The sequence below is a fragment of the Pristis pectinata genome, chromosome 2, assembly GCF_009764475.1.
Source record: "Pristis pectinata isolate sPriPec2 chromosome 2, sPriPec2.1.pri, whole genome shotgun sequence".
Lineage (NCBI taxonomy): Eukaryota > Metazoa > Chordata > Chondrichthyes > Rhinopristiformes > Pristidae > Pristis > Pristis pectinata.
Genome location: NC_067406.1, coordinates 97,978,803 through 97,996,761, shown reverse-complemented (window position 1 = coordinate 97,996,761; position 17,959 = coordinate 97,978,803). Strand labels below are relative to the sequence as shown.

Here is a 17,959-nt window from a genome sequence, read left to right as displayed (position 1 = left end):
ACATTCCCAACAGCTCATGACCATTCAAAATATAGAAGCAGGATTTGGGATTTCATTGACAACCTCGACCTTGTGTTGAGAGCACACAGAAGCTGAAGAAATGGATAGCAGAAATGCACCACTTCACAATTTTCCCACCCACTCACTTCATCAAGTCTATCCTGCCCATCTGTAGCAGAGTCTGCAAGTCCCACATAGAATTCTTCAGCTGTCCCACAGAACTGGACTGGAACCAAGTCAATTTGAATGCCAAAAGATTACCCAAGGCGACAGCATTTAAAAACAAACACAACCACTGCTGCAAGACAAAGGAAGGCTTTAATCTTCTGGTAACTTTTTAAAACAGCACTCGCATATCGTGCAATGCCATTTAACATCTTGATTTTGGAGCAACAGAATTGCAAAGCCAGTGAATCAAACACCTATCAGGTGACCCAATTTCACTTTATTGAAAATTACTTTGAAAATACATGCAGAATTATCTTCCAGTTAGATTTCAACCTTTAAAAAAATTAAAAACTTTCAAAAACCTACTTATTGCACCAGCTCAATTTCGGAGTCTCCTCAGAACCCCACTTGTTGCATGCTTTGAAGACACGCTGCAGTAACCCAATCTGCCCTGAATAGAATTCGAGTTTAAAATTAAAATGAAGGAAAAGGTGCGGTAGGGGAACTGAATTGAGTGGAAACTCCGCGCCACAGACGAAGCGTCCTCACACCACTTGTTGACTTCTTACCCCCGCCACGACTCTATGGAGTAAGAACCGCGACGTGTATTGCTCGACGAAGGCTGATCCAGGCTGCGAAACCCCCAAAATGTTGCCGCTGCCCTCAGGGACACCTGTGGGCGGTCACGTGATGCGCGTTCGCGCTCCGCGCTACCGCCAATGTTGAAGCCACCTTCCCAAAACTTCCCTCCTCCCGATTTGGTAAGTAACCGCGATACTTGAATTTTCTTTATCATTAAGAAATGTTGAAATAAAGAAAATTCATCGGTGGTAATCCTACCACTGTGCAATGTATGAAAACAGCAAGAGGTTTTATAATGAGGCATAAGTTCCAATGGAGACAAAAGTGACTGCAGACGCTGGGACCTGGAGCGAAAACAAAATACGCGGCTGGAGGAACTCAGCGGGTCGGCCAGCACCTGTGGAGGCGAAGGTACAGTCACTTTGATAGTCCATTTGTCTCCACGGGTGCTGCCTGACCCGCTGAGCTCCTCCAGCAGCGTGTTCTTGTGTTAGTGCGAATCCTAATGGTCTGGCCACTTCAAGCGATGCTTCACTTTGGTGACAGATTGCTTTGGTGTTTGGCCAGGTACAGCAACTGAAGGAGTATCCTGGGCCATTGATGCAGTTTACACGAAGATTAAGCGGAAATAAAATTGAAAAAAACATGATTAAATGTCTCCACTTAGGAGATCTGAGTAGAATGCTCTTCAATTATTGAACTTATTTTGGTCATTTCCTGACACCTCAAGTGTAATCAAACTTGCATTTCAGAAAAGTTTTCAAGAGCGACTTTTTTTTGATAAAATTGATATACGCAGTCTTTCACGGGAGTTGTCACCCGCTGTTTTTAACCTAGGAATAAATACATAATTTTGTGCACACTTCTAGATCTGTCGATTTAACATTCATAAAAGCTGTTCCTGCACAATCAACCCTACAAACAAATACAAAAGCAGCTCAACAGCAAACAATGCAGAGTCCAAACACATCTTTTCAGCCATTTAAACCACATATATATTCAGCGTAGGTTCTCATCTGTGAGATAGACTTGGCTGCATTGTGTCTCTGTGTAAGAGGGGTGTGCTAAGGGTCGAGTTGAATTGGACGGAGAGGCTTGGGGAAAACACTGGCACCTATCTAGCCACTTTGATCAGTTATTGGCATATCAACTGCACATATCCCAGATCTGTAATCAGGCTGAAAATAAGTTTTTATAGTCCCTTCAGGGTTGAATAAGCAAGTAGATATTGATTTCATGGAGTTATACAGCATGGATAACTTTTCCCTGGTAAGATATGATGCCATAGACCATAAGATATAGGAGCAGAATTAGGCAATTCAGCCCATCAAGTCTGCTCCGCCATTCAATCACAGCTGATTTTTTTCAATTCCATTCTCCTGCCTTCTCCCTGTAACCCTTAATCCCTTTACCAATCAAGACCCTATTGATCTCTGCCTTAACTACACCCAATGACTTGGCCTCTACAACCCTCTGTGGCAATGAATTCCACAAATTCACCACCCTCTGGATGAAGAAATATCACTAGAAGAAATATGCAACATAAGACATTTATTTATTAGTCACATGTACATAGAAACACACAGTGAAATGCGTCTTTTTGCGTTACTGAGAATGTGGTGGGGGCAGCCCGCAAGTGTCGCCACGCTTCCAGGGCCAACATAGCATGCCCACAGCTCCTAACCTGTACGTCTTTGGAATATGGGAGGAAACCAGAGCACCCAGAGGAAACTCACGCAGACAAAGGGAGAACGTAGAAGCTCCTTACAGACAGCGCAATTGAACCCGTATCGCTGGCACTGTAATAGCGTTATGCTAACTGCTACACTATATGCCGTATGCACACTGAGGTTCTTTGAAGAACTTGCTTAGGGAGATTTAATTTCTGGATTAGAATCAGCATGAAAGCAATACCCTCTTTGCCTTGGGAATTGATGGGGTTGTGAAAGTCATAACAAAACAGTGGTTTCATTTCATTCTTCAAGATGTGACATTTACCATAAGCTTTCCTGTCATCTTAATTAATATACCAGGGCTTGAAATACAGTTCTCTAGTACCCACACCCATCCAACTCATCCTCATCCCACCACACAAGCCCCTGTAATCAGTACAAAAGTTGCAGGAATTATTATTAGTCAGTAGTCTTAGGTGAGAAATATAACTGTGTTGTAGAAAGATTCACTGAGTAATGCCTGTGGATTAAATAGAGTCTTATGGGAATAAGAAGCCTTTTCTTTGTTGCATGTTACCTCCATTCCCACTTGGATATTGATCCCAGTTTAGACAGTCACCATGATACACGAAGAAGGCACAGTGGCAGAGCTATAGAGCTGCTGCCTCACAGTGCGAGGGACCTAGGTTCAATCCTGACATTGAGTTCAGTCCTGACCTTGACTTCTGTCTGCCTGGTGTTTGCGCGTTCTCCCTGTGACCGTGTTGGTTTCCTCCAGGTGTTCCTGTTTCCTCCCATATCCCAAAGACACACAGGTTGGCGGGTTAATTGGTCACTGTGAATTGTCCCTAGGGTGCAGATGAGCAGTAGAATCAGGAAGGAGTTGATGAGAATATAGGGAGAATAAAAAGTGGGATTACTGTAAATGGGTGCTTGATGGTTGGTGCTAACTCGGTGGGCCAAAGGGCCTGATTCCATGCTGTATGGCTCTAAGGAGCAGTGGGCACTGTTCATTTAATGTCATGCACAGATTTTGAGAGAATGGACATTGGATTCTGCTGATTTCTATCATGGGAGCCATGAAGTATAATAATTGGATGCATTTTCCCTATAGCTCATACCCCAAACTCCTACCTGTGTCCCAGACTGAGCCAGAGACCCCATTCCTTCCAGAGATCTCACTCGGTCTGATGCCTCTGCCACTGAGCCATCAAGGGGAATGAGAAATCTCAGTGGACCACAAGTCAATGCCAATGGAGTCATACTCCAACACAAATGCCAGCATATTCCTCACTCTTGTGGAGAGGAACCACCAAAAGGACGGGTGAACATCAGAAGATCACCAGCAAGCAATTCCACTGGTCTAGCCACTTTCCAATCTGAAAAGAAGAGAAATGACATCTCCTGCCGATCAGGGGGTTAAATGAACCATCCCAATAAAGGACATCAAGATAATAGGGGATTCCTGGAAAGTTCAGGGAATAATTTTTGAAAAATATCAGGAAAATAATCAGAATAATAAAATTGATTAATCAAAGAATATAAAACAAAATCGTGAAATAATTAATGGATATAAAAGTAACAAAAGAATAAGTAGGATAGAGTCATAGAGAAATGGGCCCTTTGGTCCAGCTCATCCATGCCAACAGTGATGCCTATCTACACTAATCCCATTTGGCTGCATTAGACCTGTATCCTTTTCTATCTAAATATCTGTCCAAATGCCTTTTAGATGTTGTAATTTTATCTGTTTCTGCTATTTCCTCTGGCAGCTCATTCCATACAACCACCACTCTCTGTGTGAAAAACTTGTTCCTCAGATCTCTTTTAAATTTCTCTCCTCTCACCTTAAAGACATGCCCTCAAGTTTTGGACTCCCCTGGGAAAAAGATTGATCATCAACCCTTTCCATGCCCCCCATAATTTTAGAAACCTCTATAAGGTTACCCCTCAGCATCCTACATTCCAGTGAGAATAAACACAGCCTATCCCATCTCTCCTTATAATGTAAAGCCCTCTATTCCAGGCAAAATCCTGGTGGATCTCTTCTGTATTCTTTTTAATGCTGCCACATCCTTCCTGTAGCATGGCAACCAGAACTGTATACAATGCTTCAAATGCGGCCTGACCAGATGTAGAGAAATTGGCTGATGAAAGCAATTGAAGGTTTGAAAGAGGTGACCAAAATAATGAAAAGAAAAACAATAGGATGAAAAAGACACTAGAAGAAGACATTAAGCCATTTAAATTATGAAGAAGGGAAATAGCTCATAAATTCCCAATCCAGATAGACCACATCCAAGGCAAGAAAAAAACATGGAGAGTGATAGTTGAAGCAATATCGCCTTTTCTCTTGAAGAAAAAATAATATTAAAGGAAACAATACCATGGGATGTGGGCATTGCTATTATGAATAAATAATAAGAAATAATGTGGAAACAGCATATTGAAGCATTGCATGGATTTCAAAAGAGATGTTCCTTGACCATATTATTAAATTATTTAAAGATCAAAAAGAATGGACAAAGGTTGACAGATATATGGACCACTCAGTCCCTTAAATCTGTCCAATATTTGATGAGGCCTTGGCTGATCTATAGCCTAACCTCATAGACCCATCTTGGCTCCATACCTCTTAATAGTTTTGACTAGTAACATTAAACCAGAGATCCATATAACTATTAAAATTGTTAATCAAGCCAACACTAACTGTGTTTTTTGTACCCAGCTTTGATTTTGATGTTATGGTTCTTTGTGCTAGACTTTGTCCACAGAGCAGTCAGATGTTTTTTCTCAATAATTCGATCAGTTCCTTTCAAAATTCTGAAAAACTAAGCCATCTTCATAATCCAACCCCCCTTCCCCCAAGAACTAATAAAATTCTGGTGAATCTGTGCACCATTCCTTCTGAGGCTAATATCCTTTCTAAGATGCGGTGCCCTGAGCTATACATATTCTCCTCTAACCAGGGTTAAGCATGGCTAAAACAAAAAACTTCCTCCCCTGTATATTTTCACCTTGTGATTAAAAAGACTAACATTTCAATAGTGCTTTTGATTTCATAATCTGTGTACATAAACCCTAAATTTTCTTTGAATCTCCACAGCTCCTATGCTTTCACCATTTAAATAACACAGAGATCGGTCCTTATCGTTCAAAATAAATGACTTTTTAACTGTGTTTATGTCATTTGGTATAGATTTGCACATGCACTTAATTCATTAGTCTGTAATTTTCTATTCTCACCTACACTGATTATTTACTCTGCTTAACTTTGTCAGCGCCACATTTGGATTTTTGGCTGTGTCACATCCATTGACAGTGTGATCAATAAATATTCTGTAAAATTAACTAGGAGTAGGGATTCGGAGTATGATTCACCATGACTAAAGGTGGGAACTCATTTTCTACTAAGATTGGTGCAAGGTACACTGTTTACAACTTGCATCAACCAATTGGACTTTGGAACTGAAATACAAGAAATTACACAGTATAATAAAGGGTGAGCCAGCATATTTTGTTCAGGAAGAAAAAGAAGATTAAGTAAGGTCAGCTAACAGAAGTCTAAATATGGTAGATAACCAAAGGGGTCTAAGGGTACAGATGTATATATCACTAAAAGAAAGAAAAACAAATTAATTTCTATTGTTTGCTTCTGGAGGGATAAAATGTATGTTGAATATAAAGATTAATATCTATAGCTCAGTTCTCCATAAGAAAGATTCTATAGTGGCATGATAAGGTGCAAAACAGATTCACACAGCTGATATTAAAAGTGAGATGATATAATCCTATATATGCCACTGTTTTGCGCAAATATATATGTAGCGACTCACCGTCCAAGCAAGCAAACCGGCTCGGCGGTCAGGTCGCGCGTCATTGGAGCAGCGAGGCCCAAGATGGCGCTGGGCCTTCGTCTTCCCCGAACGACGGGGAGAACCCACGCGTGGGAAAAGTTTGATGACGTAGCGCATACGTCATTTCCGTTTTCAGTGGGCAGGAACTGTTCCTCTTAAAAGGCCCGTGCAAGGCGAGAAAGTAAATCAGTTTTGTTCTGCAGCTCACCGACTAGTGTCTTACTTTTGCACCGCGGTAGCAGCCGCTACATTGGTGACCCCGACGGTCCAAATGGATTTTGGACCCACACAATGGACGACAACGCAGCAGCCAGCACAGTGGCACTCAAGCTGCCCAACTTTTGGACGCTTCGGCCCCGCGTCTGGTTCGACCAGGCCAAAGCACAATTCCAACTTCGGCAGATCACCTCCGACTCCACAAAGTACTACCACGTGGTCAGCTCTCTGGACCAGGAGACAGCCGCCCAGGTCGGAGACTTCATCCAGTCTCCTCCGGAGGAAGGCAAGTACCCGGCTTTCAAAGATCTTCTTATTCGGACCTTCGGCCTCTCCCGTCGTGAGCGCGCCGCCCGCCTGCTTCATCTGGATGGCCTGGGGGACAGATCCCCATCAGCCCTGATGAACGAGATGCTGAGGGTACAAGCCCTGCCTGATGTTCGAACAGGCCTTCCTTGAACAACTACCCGACGACATTCACCTGCTGTTGGCCGACGCCGATTTCAGCAACCCACGTGAGGTAGCAGCCCGGGCAGATGTCCTGTGGAAGGCCAAACGCGAGAGCGGGTTATCCGTCAGCCAGATCACCAGACCACGGGCCCAACCAGTCCCAGCAACTGAGCGACCACACCCCAGAAACACAGATGACGACACTGGCGACCAGCTGTGTTTCTACCATCAGAGGTGGGGCGCGGAGTCCCGTCGATGCCGCCCACCCTGCAAGTTTCAGGGAAACGCCAGCGCCAGCCGCCGCTGATGGCTACGACGGCTGGCCACCAACACAGCCTCCTATTCGTTTGGGACAAGCAGTCCAGGCATCATTTCCTCGTCGATACTGGAGCAGAGGTCAGTGTTTTGCCCCCAATCGGCCACGACACTCGTAGCAGGCAACAAGGTCCCGCACTCAAAGCCACAAACAGCACAATGATACAAACTTCCGGTACCTATACAGTTCAATTACAATTCGGCGACAGCCGTTTTACCTGGAACTTTACCCTTGCCGCCGTCGCCCAGCCACTCCTGGGAGCCGATTTCCTTCGGGCCCACAGCCTGTTAGTCAACCTGTGAGGGAAGCGGCTTGTGCATTCCAGAACTTTCCAAACCTACTCCCTGGGAGAAGCCAGCCTACCAGCCCCGCACCTGGACTCCATTTCCCTGTCTGGCAACGAGTTCACCAAGCTCCTAGCCGAGTTCCCATCGGTTTTGGCACCTCAGTTTACAAATTCGATGCCCAAACACGGGGTGCGGCATCACCTCATTACCACAGGGCCACCCCTTCATGCCCAAGCACAACGACTACCTCCAGACAAGCTCCGCCTGGCAAAGGAAGAGTTCCGCCGCATGGAGGAGCTGGGGATCGTCAGCAGGTCAGACATCCCCTGGGCCTCCCCCCTGCACATGGTCCCCAAAGCCACTGGCTGGTGGAGGCCCTGTGGCAACTACCACAGGCTAAATGACAACACCACCCCGGACCGCTACCCCATCCCTCACATCCAGGACTTCGCGGCAAACCTACACGGGGCCCACATCTTCTCCAAGGTAGACCTCGTCCGGGGATACCACCAAATCCCAGTCCACCCTGACGACGTCCCCAAAACTGCGCTTATCACTCCATTCGGCCTCTTCGAATTCCTTCGAATGCCATTCGGCCTTAAGAACGCCGCGCAGACTTTCCAGCGGCTGATGGACACCGTAGGCTGCAACCTGGGCTTCGTGTTCATTTACTTAGATGACATACTAATCGCCAGCCGTGACCGCCAAGAACACCTTTCCCACCTCCACCAACTGTACTCCAGTCTCAGTGATTTTGGCCTCACTATGAACCCGACCAAGTGCCAATTCGGACTTGACTCTATCGATTTCCTCAGCCACAGAATCACCAGTGAAGGAACAACACCCCTACCCACCAAGGTAGATGCTATCTGCCATTTTGCCCGTCCCAACACGGTCAAAAGCCTGCAGGAATTCCTGGGGATGGTCAACTTTTAACATCGGTTCATCCCTGCAGCAGCCCATATCATGCGCCCTTTGTTCTCGCTGATGTCTAGCAAGGGCAAGGACATCACCTGGAATGACGAGGCCGCTGTTGCCTTTGTTAAGGCCACGGACGCCCTGGCAGACGCCGTGATGCTGGTACACCCTAGGACAGACATCCCAACCGCCCTCACGGTGGACACATCCAACACCGTGGTTGGTGAAGTACGGGAACAACTAATTGAAGGCGCTTGGCAACCCTTGGCGTTTTTCGGCAGGCACCTTAGACCACCCGAACTGAAATACAGCATTTTTGATTGGGAACTTCTAGCGCTGTACCTAGCAGTCCAGCATTTCCGGTACTCTTTAGAAGGCAGGCCTTTCACCGCTTTCACTGACCATAAGCCTTTGTCCTTCGCCTTCTCCAAGGTCTCCAATTCCTGGTCAGCTCATCAGCAGCGACATTTGTCCTACATTTCCGAATTCACAATGGATATCCAACATGTCTCCGGAAAGGACAATGTCGTTGCTGACGCGCTTTCCAGACCAACCATCCACAGCCTATCCCTGGGTGTTGACTACATGGCCCTGGTTGACGCACAGCAAGCCAACGACGAGCTGCCCAGCTACAGAACCGCAGTCTCAGGCCTGCAGCTCCAAGATTTCTTAGTTGGTCCAGGTCAGCAGACCCTCCTTTGCAATGTCGCAACAGGTCAGCCCCGTCCTATAGTTCCTGCAGCCTGGCGGAAACGCGTTTTCCACTCGGTACACGGATTGGCACACCCGTCCATCAGATCAACTGTCCAACTGGTCGCCAGCAAGTTCGTCTGGCACAGCCTGCGCAAACAGGTCAGTGAGTGGGCCAGGACTTGTCCGCACTGCGAGACATCAAAAATCCAACGACACACCAAGGTCCCACCACAGCAGTTTGAACCTACCCGTAGAAGGATCGACCACATCCACGTCAAGCTCGTTGGTCCTCTGCCAGTTTCAAGAGGAGCCCAGTACCTCCTTATCATTGTGGACCGGTTCACTAGGTAGCCAGAGGCAACCCCTCTATCCGACATCATGACTGATTCCTGCGCCCAGGCGCTGCCCACAACTTGAATCTCGCGTTTTGGTGTTCCGGCCCACATCACTTCAGACAGGGGCACCCAGTTTACCTCCAGCGAACATGCTAGGGACACAGCTGAACACCACCACGGCCTACCACCCTCAATCAAACGGGTTGGTGGAACGTTTCCACCGCCATTTGAAATCAGCCCTGATGGCCCGCCTGAAAGGTCCTAACTGGGTCGACGAACTGCCTTGGGTCCTGCTCGGCATACGCACTGCCCCCAAGGAAGATCTCCATGCTTCGTCAGCTGAGCTCATGTACGGTGCACCCCTGGTCATCCCAGGGGAGTTCATACCTGCCCTTAGGGGCCAAGAGGAACAACCCGCGGCAGTCCTAGAAAGATTGCGCGAGAGGCTCAGCAGCTTGGCACCGATTCCCACTTCGTGGCATGGTCAAGCCCCATCCTGTGAGCCCAAGGAACTACGAGACTGTAAGTTCGTTTTCGTTCGCAGGGGCACACCCCGGGCACCGTTGCAATGACCATACGAGGGGCCGTTCCGGGTCATCAGGAATAATGGGTCCACCTTTATTTTGGACATTGGGGGCAAGGAAGAGGTCTTCACGACGGACCGCCTCAAACTGGCCCATTTAGATCTACAACAACCGGTCGAAGTCCCAACACCGCAACCAGAGTCCGACCTTCTAAGCAACGGCTAGCACAGCCCACGAACCTTGGGGACCGTATCGCCGGCTCTGGGGGGGGGTTGTGTAGCAACTCACCGTCCGAGCAAGCGAACCGGCTCGGTGGTCAGGTTGTGCGTCGTTGGAGCGGCGAGGCCCAAGATGGCGCTGGGCCTTCGTCTTCTCCGAGCAACAGGGAAAACCCGCACGCGGGAAAAGTTTGATGACGTAGCGCATACATCATTTCCGTTTTCGTTGGGCGGGAACTGTTCCTCTTAAAAGGCCCGCGCAAGGAGGGAAAATAAATCAGTTTTGTTCTGCAGCTCATCAGATAGTGTCTTACTTTCGCATCGCGGTAGCAGCCGCTATATATATATATATGTGTGTGTGTGTATATATATATATATATATATATATAGAGAGAGAGAGAGAGAGAGAGAGAGAGAGAGAGAGAGAGAGAGAGAGAGAGACACACACACAAAAACATTGTTGGCGGAATCTTAGATGGTGATGAGGAGGCACTTAGGAATGAGATAGATCAGCTGGTTGAGTGTCGCAACAACAACCTTGCACTCAATGTCAGCAAGACCAAGGAATTGATTGTGGACTTCAGGAAGGAGAGGTCAGGAGAACACACACCAGTATCCATTGAGGGGTCAGCAGTGTAAAGGCTGAGCAGCTTCAAGTTCCTGGGCATCAACATTTCACAGGATCTATCCCGGGCCCAATGCATTGATGCACTCATGAAGAAAGCATGCAAGCGGCTCCAGGAGTTTGAGGATGTTTGGTATGTCACCAAAGACTTCTGCAAATTTCTATAGATGCACGGTGGAGAGCATTCTGACTGGTTGCATCACTGATTCTATCCGCCTGGTATGGAGGCTCAAATGTACAGGAGCAAAAGTGGCTGCAGAGGGTTATAGACTCAGCCAGCTTCATCATGGACACAACCCTGCTCGCCATCAAGGACATCTTCAAGAGGCAGTGCCTCAGGAAGGTGGCATCCATCATTAAGGACCCTCACCACCCGGGACATGCCCTCTGTACTGGAGGTACAAGAGCCTGAAGGCCCACAGTCAATGTTTCAGGAGCAACTTCTTCCTCTGTGCCATCAGATTTCTGAACAGTCCATAAACCATGAACACTACCTCATTATTCCTCTTTATTTACTTTTGTAACATAGTAATTTTTATGTACTACACTGTACTTCTGCTGCAAAACAACAAATTTCATGACATTTGTCAGTGATAGTAAACCTGATTCTGATTAAAAAAACAGAAAAATAGGCCTTAACAGAGGTCATTAAGATTATGCCAGGCTGGACGTAGAAGTGTTTCTCAAGTTCAAGTTCATTGCTGTCATAGGCATATGTACCCAAGGTATAAATGCCATGAAACTTAGCTTTTTGCAGCAGCAGCACAGTACATTACAAACATGACAAATATAAGTTAACATGACCTCAAATTAACATAAATTACACGTAACTATGTGGGAGAGGGAGGTGGCCGTTAGAGAAACAGAAGTCATAAATAAACACACTTCATTCTTTGGTCCTTTGTGACTCAGTTGCACTCTTGCCCCTGAATCAGAAGGTTGTTAGTTAAATCCACACATCAGACGCAAGTAAAAACAACAGGCTAACGTTTCAAGGTAGTACAAAGAAACTTCACTAAAAGAGGTAAATTACAGAAGAAAAAGTTAAACAGACCTGTTTGGTTTGCTGATTATCCACAGTCCTTGTTTCAATACAATCATTTACATTCTCCTGACAGGTCTGCATTATATTAAACTGTTGCAGTTCTAGAAAGGGAAGGAAAAAGAGATGTTGTGCAAATACATATCTAATGTTAAACAAACAATAAATATCTGCATATATATATATATATTTCTTTACAAGTAATCTACTTCACTAAATGGTTTATTACATTGTTTGCAACCTTTCTCTAGACTAATGTTATAAGTATAATTTTCCCACATTTAATAGCTACATGACATAAAAAGTCTCATCCCAACAATTGTGAAGTCCATTGTATCTGTAATTTTAGGCTATGCACTCCAGGTCAATTCCTAGACACCACAAATAATAGCTCATATCATTCAAGGCAATGATGAATGCTGATGCTAGAATTGATCATTCGAGCTTGGGAGGTAGATATTACGGTGCTCCATCACAGTCCTGGAGTATGTCCTGTTCTGCTGGCATGGAAGATTTACCAAACCTGAAAATTCAGTAATAGACAGAAAGAAGGGAGTAGCCGGGAGTCCTGAACATTGACTCATCATCCCATAAAGTTTCATAGCATCGGATTAAACATGGGCAAGGAAACCTTAACTACCATTTAACATCTTCCTTCCGCTGATAAATCAGTGAATATCACCAAGTTTGGTTTGTTAACATCATTGAATTGGCTGAGTCCTGAAGAATGTAACTGCCAGATTAGATCCACAACGAGGAATAAATTAACCTGCATGAGAGATAAACTAACCTGACTCTAATCCACTGTGGGCATGTGCAGAATTTGTAGAAGTGACCACTACACAGTCCTCATGGAAACAAAGTCATACTGAGGACACCAACCCTCCTGTTATGTGTCTTTACCATTATGATAAATGGGAATAGATTCAAAACGGAACTGGCATCTCAAAAGTGTCCATCCATGAGGTGCTGTGAACCTTCAGCAGCAGCAGAAAAGCTTTGCACCATAATCTGTAACACGATGACTTGGCATATCCCTCACTCTCCCATTGCTATCCAACCAGGAGATCAGCCTTGATGTATCAGATAATTAGGTGCCAACCTGATGAAGCTGGACTACATGCATGCTACATATCTAAATAAGAATGACCAAACTAAACACTGGAACAGATCATAGCTCTGCAATCTTGCCAGGTCCAGTCATGAAAGGTGATGGACAATTAAACAGCTTACAGCAGAAGAAGGATCCAAGAACATGCCCCTTTATAAGGATGCTAGACCCAGCATGTCAATGCTAAAGACAAGGCTAATATATTTACAACCATATTCAACCAAAAGTGCCAGGTGGATTCTGAGATCCCCGCAACTTCAGAAGTCAGTCTTCAGCCAATTTAATTCACCTGATGTGGTGCATGAAAGAGTTGAGGTGACTGGACTTACGAACCAACAGCAATGTGGGAGTGCCTTCACCAAAACAAAAGCAGTGGTTGAAGAAAGTGGTTCACCATCAACCTCAAGGGCAATTAAGGTCAAGCAATAAATGCTGCCTTCATCAACACTCACATCCCAAAAAATGAACAAATTAAAATAAAATGGATGCTGGAAGTGTAATTGAAAACAGAAAACGCTAAAAATACCAAACAAGTCAGGTACCATATGTGAAGTGAGAAGCAAAGGTAATATTTCAGATTGATGACCTTTCATCAGAATGACTGTTGTAAATTAATATGGTTATTTTTCTGCAAATCTAGAGACACTCTGCAAAACTGGAGAAAGAAAACTTCGTGCTTGTGAACATAGTTCAGCAAAAGGCATATATTCAATGCACTAGGTGATAAAAAACCTCCTCCGGAGTATGCTCTTGCTCTTCAACAGAGAAGGGAGATCATCAGGCTAACCACTTTTATAATAGCACAATTAGAGCACACAAGAACTGTAGCCCTTTATCCAGGTCTCCTTGCATATACTGAGAATTTAATGGCATTTAATGTGCCTCAATTTTATTTCAATCGGAAATGATAGAAACAAGATACCAGTGTCACAAAATTTCCTCCTTATGACAGTCATTCAGTGCCTGATCATACAAAGGTTCCTTTATAATAAAAGATTAAATGTCTACAGCAGCATTCATGACATTTTACAGAATTGTATTTCCTGGTCTTCCCCTATGTTCTCAAAGAACTGCATTTAGATCATAACAACCAATAGCGTAAAAATGCTCCATTTATCACCTCTAATTCTTTTGCCACTAATCTTAAATTAATGTCCCACTGCCAAGCCTTCCACCAATGAAAAACCTAATTCCATAATTATTCTATCAAAACCATTCACGATTTTGAATATCACTATCCAATTTCCCCTTGATCTTCTCTGCTCTAAAGAGAAAGGTTATTTATTTTTCTTAATTAACTGGAAGTTTTCATCTCTGCCCAAGACCCGTAAAATCATTCTCTAATGTGTCGGGCATAGGGTGAACGTGTGTTTGCTCAGAATTCATGGGACCATAGAATAATACAGCACAGAAGGAGGCCATTCAGCCCAACCAGCTCTCTACCAGAGCAACTCTCCAGTTCCAACACTTCTCCGTTACTTTGCAAATTTTTGACACCACATATTTATCGAATTTCTTTCTGAAGACCACAATGGAAACTGCATTCAGCACATTTTCAATAAAACATTCTAGACTGCAACCACACGCTGTCTATTTTTCCTAATGTTATGATTAATTCTTTTCCTTTTTTCAAAATATACCTGTGACTTATAGTCCTCAATCCCTCCACCAAATGGAGCAGTCTCCCTTTATCACTTCTGTGCAGATCCCTGATCATTTTATATATTTCTACCAAATCTCTCCTCAGCCATCTCCAATTTTATCCCGCTTCTCTGAACCATCCCTGTTTCCCAGGAACCATTCTCGTAAATCTTTTCTGGACCTGCTCTAACACACAGTTCAGAACAGACTTACAAGAATGCTGTTAGGTAATATTGTAGTGGTGTTTGATAATATGGTAACCAGAATTGAACATAGTATTCCAGTTCATACCAAACCTGTGTTCCATTAAGGTTAAGCATGACTTGCTTCCCTTGATATTTTATGCCTCTATCGATAAAGCCCAGAATTGTGTGTGTTTTATTAACTGCTCTCTCAACCTGTCCTGCCACTTGAGAATCAGAATCAGGTTTATTATCACTGACTTATATGTTGTGAAATTTGTTGTTTTGCAGCAGCAGTATGGTGCAAAGACATGAAATTACTATAAATTACAAAATAAATAAATAGTGCAAGAATGGAATAACGATGTAGTGTTCAGAAATCTGATGGCAGAGTGGAAGAAGCTGTTCCTAAATTGTTGAGTGTGAGTCTTCAGTCTCCTGTACCTCCTCCCCAATGGTAGTAGAGAGAAGAAGGCATGTCCTGGATGCAGTGTGTCCCTAATGATAGATGCCGCCTTCTTGAGGCACCACCTCTTGAAGGTGTTCTCAATGATGGGGAGGGTTGTGCCCGTGATGGAGCTGGCTGAGTCTACAACCCTCTGCAGCCTCTTGAGATCCTGTGCATTGGAGCCTCCATACCAGGCTGTGATGCAACCAGACAGAAATCCCTCCCCCGTACATCTATAGAAATTCACAAGTCTTTGGTGATATACCAAATCTCCTTAAACTCCTAACTTAGTAGAGTCACCGCTGTGCCTTCTTCATGATTGCATCAATGTTTTAGGCCCAAGATAGATCCTCCGAGATGTTGACACCCAGGAACATGTAGCTGCTCACCCTTTCCACCGCTGACCCCTCAATGAGGACTGGTGTGTGTTCTCCCAACTTCCCCTTCCTGAAGTCCACAATCAGTTCCTTGGTCTTGCTGACATTGAATGTGAGGTTGTTGTTGCGACACCACTCAACCAGCTGTGAAATTTGTCGCTCCTGTACGCCTCCTCGTCACTATCAGAGGTTCTACCAACAGTGGTAGACTGTTTTGGGACAAGACCTTCATCTGGACCAAAGAAAGGATCTTGATCTAAGACATCGACTGTCCACTTCCTTCCACAATTGCTACTTGACCCACTGAGTTCCTCCAAAAACTCGTTTTTTTTGCTTCAGATTCTAGCATTTGCAGTCTCTTGTGTCTACATCAACTGACAATATCCTCATCAATTCAATCTGTTACCTCATCAGAAAAATCCATCAAATTGATTTAAAATAATTTGTCTTTAACAAATCCATGCTGGCTTATCTTAATCCATTTACATCTATTAACCCTATCCCAGAGCAATGTTTCTAAAAGCTTTCCCACCACAAGGGTTGAACTGATTGGCCAAGTTTGCGATGATACAAAGATAGGTGGAGGGACAGTTAGCATTGCAGAGGCAGGGAGTCTGCAGAAGGAGTTGGACAGGTTGGAAGACTGGGCAAAGTAGTGGCAAATGGAATACAGTGCAGGGAAGTGTGGGGTTTTGTGCTTTAGTTAGAGGAATAAAGGACTGTTTTCTAAAGGGTAAGAAAATTCAGGAACTGCAGGTGCAATGGGACCTTCCTTACTGTTACATTTGCCTTCCTTACTACTGACTTGAGTCAGTAGTAAGGAAGGCAAATGCAACATTAGCATTCAGTTTGAGAGGACTAGAATATAAAAACAAGGATGTACTGCTGAGGCTTTATAAGACTGCATTTGGAATATTGTGAGTGATTTTGGGCCCCGTATCTAAGGAAAGATGTGCTGGCCCAGGAGAGGGTCCAGAGGAGGTTCACAAGAATAATCCCGGGAATGAAAGGCTTAACATATGGGGAGAGTTTGATAGCTCTGGGCCTGTACTCGATGAAGTTCAGAAGGATGAGGGGTGATATTGAAAACTACCGAATACTGAAAGGCCTGGATAGAGTGAGCATGGAGAGGATTCTCCATTAGTAGGAGAGTCTAGGATCTGAGGGCACAGCCTCAGATGAAAAGGACCTCCCTTTAAAAGAGAAATGAAGAGGAATTTCTTCAGCCAGAGGGTAGTGAATCTGTGGAATGCATTGCCACAGAGGATGGTGGAGGCCAAGTCATTGGGTGTACTTGAGGCAGAAATTGATAGGTTCTTGATTGGTAAGGGGGTTAAAGGTTACAGGGAGAAGGTGGGAGAATGAGGTTGAAAAAAAAAATCAGCCCATGATTGAATGGCGGAGCAGACTGGATCGGCCGAGTAGCCTAATTCTGCTCCTATATCTTATGGTCAATGGTATTTGACATTTCCATCTTGGGAAAAAAAGATAGGCAGGGGGCAATGGTCGAGGGTTGCTTTCACATTGGAAGCTTGTAACTAGTGCTGTACTGCAGGGATCTGTGCTGTTCGTTATCTGCATTAACAATATGAATATGAATGTAGAAGGTATGAACAGTAAGTTTGCCGATGACACAAAGACTAGCAGTGATGCTGATGGTGAGGATGGTATCTTCTGCTACACAACAATATTGATAATTGTTGGTAGGATGGGCTGAGCAATGATTGATGTAATTCAATTCCAAAAAATGTGAAGTGCTTTGAGAGGATTATTAAGGCTAGGATACACTCAGTACTGCACTGATTATCAACCAGTCATTTGCTCTGATCCTACATTAATACATTATCATCAGGGAATCCATGAAATACTGAAGAACGGATGGACATGGGTGAACATGTCCAAGGATCCCTGATGACAGCAGAACAGGTAGATAAGGGTGGTTAAGATGGCTTACGGGGATCTTTGCATTCATTAGCTGGGGATGCTGTGATATAACTACGTAAAACATTTGTTCGGCCACAGCTGGAAGCCTCTGTGAAGTTCTGTCCACCACACTTTAGGAAAGATATGGTTACAGTAGCAAGGGTGCAGAGGAGATTTCCTGGGATGTTGCCTGGGATGGAGCGTTTCAACTGTGAGAAGAGACTGGATATCTGGGTTTGTTTTCTTTGAGTGGAGAAGGTTGAGGGGAGACCCGATTGAGGTATACAAGATTATAAGGGGCGCGAATCGGATAGATAGAGAGAAAGCTTTCCCCTTAACAAAGATGTCTACAGCCAGAGGTCAAAGTATTAGT

At 44.6% G+C, this 17,959-nt stretch overlaps 1 protein-coding gene across 10 annotated transcripts in view; it reads right to left on the bottom strand.

Moving 5' to 3' along the window:
* Nucleotides 1-17,959, bottom strand: part of slc2a9l2 (solute carrier family 2 member 9, like 2) — a 294,396-nt gene that overhangs the window by 254,860 nt on the left and 21,577 nt on the right. For all 10 annotated transcript variants that reach the window (XM_052008890.1, XM_052008908.1, XM_052008881.1 and 7 more), the window contains one exon: nucleotides 11,917-12,008. In XM_052008890.1, coding sequence (XP_051864850.1) covers nucleotides 11,917-12,008 — 92 coding nt within the window. The remainder of the gene's footprint in view (nucleotides 1-11,916; nucleotides 12,009-17,959) is intronic.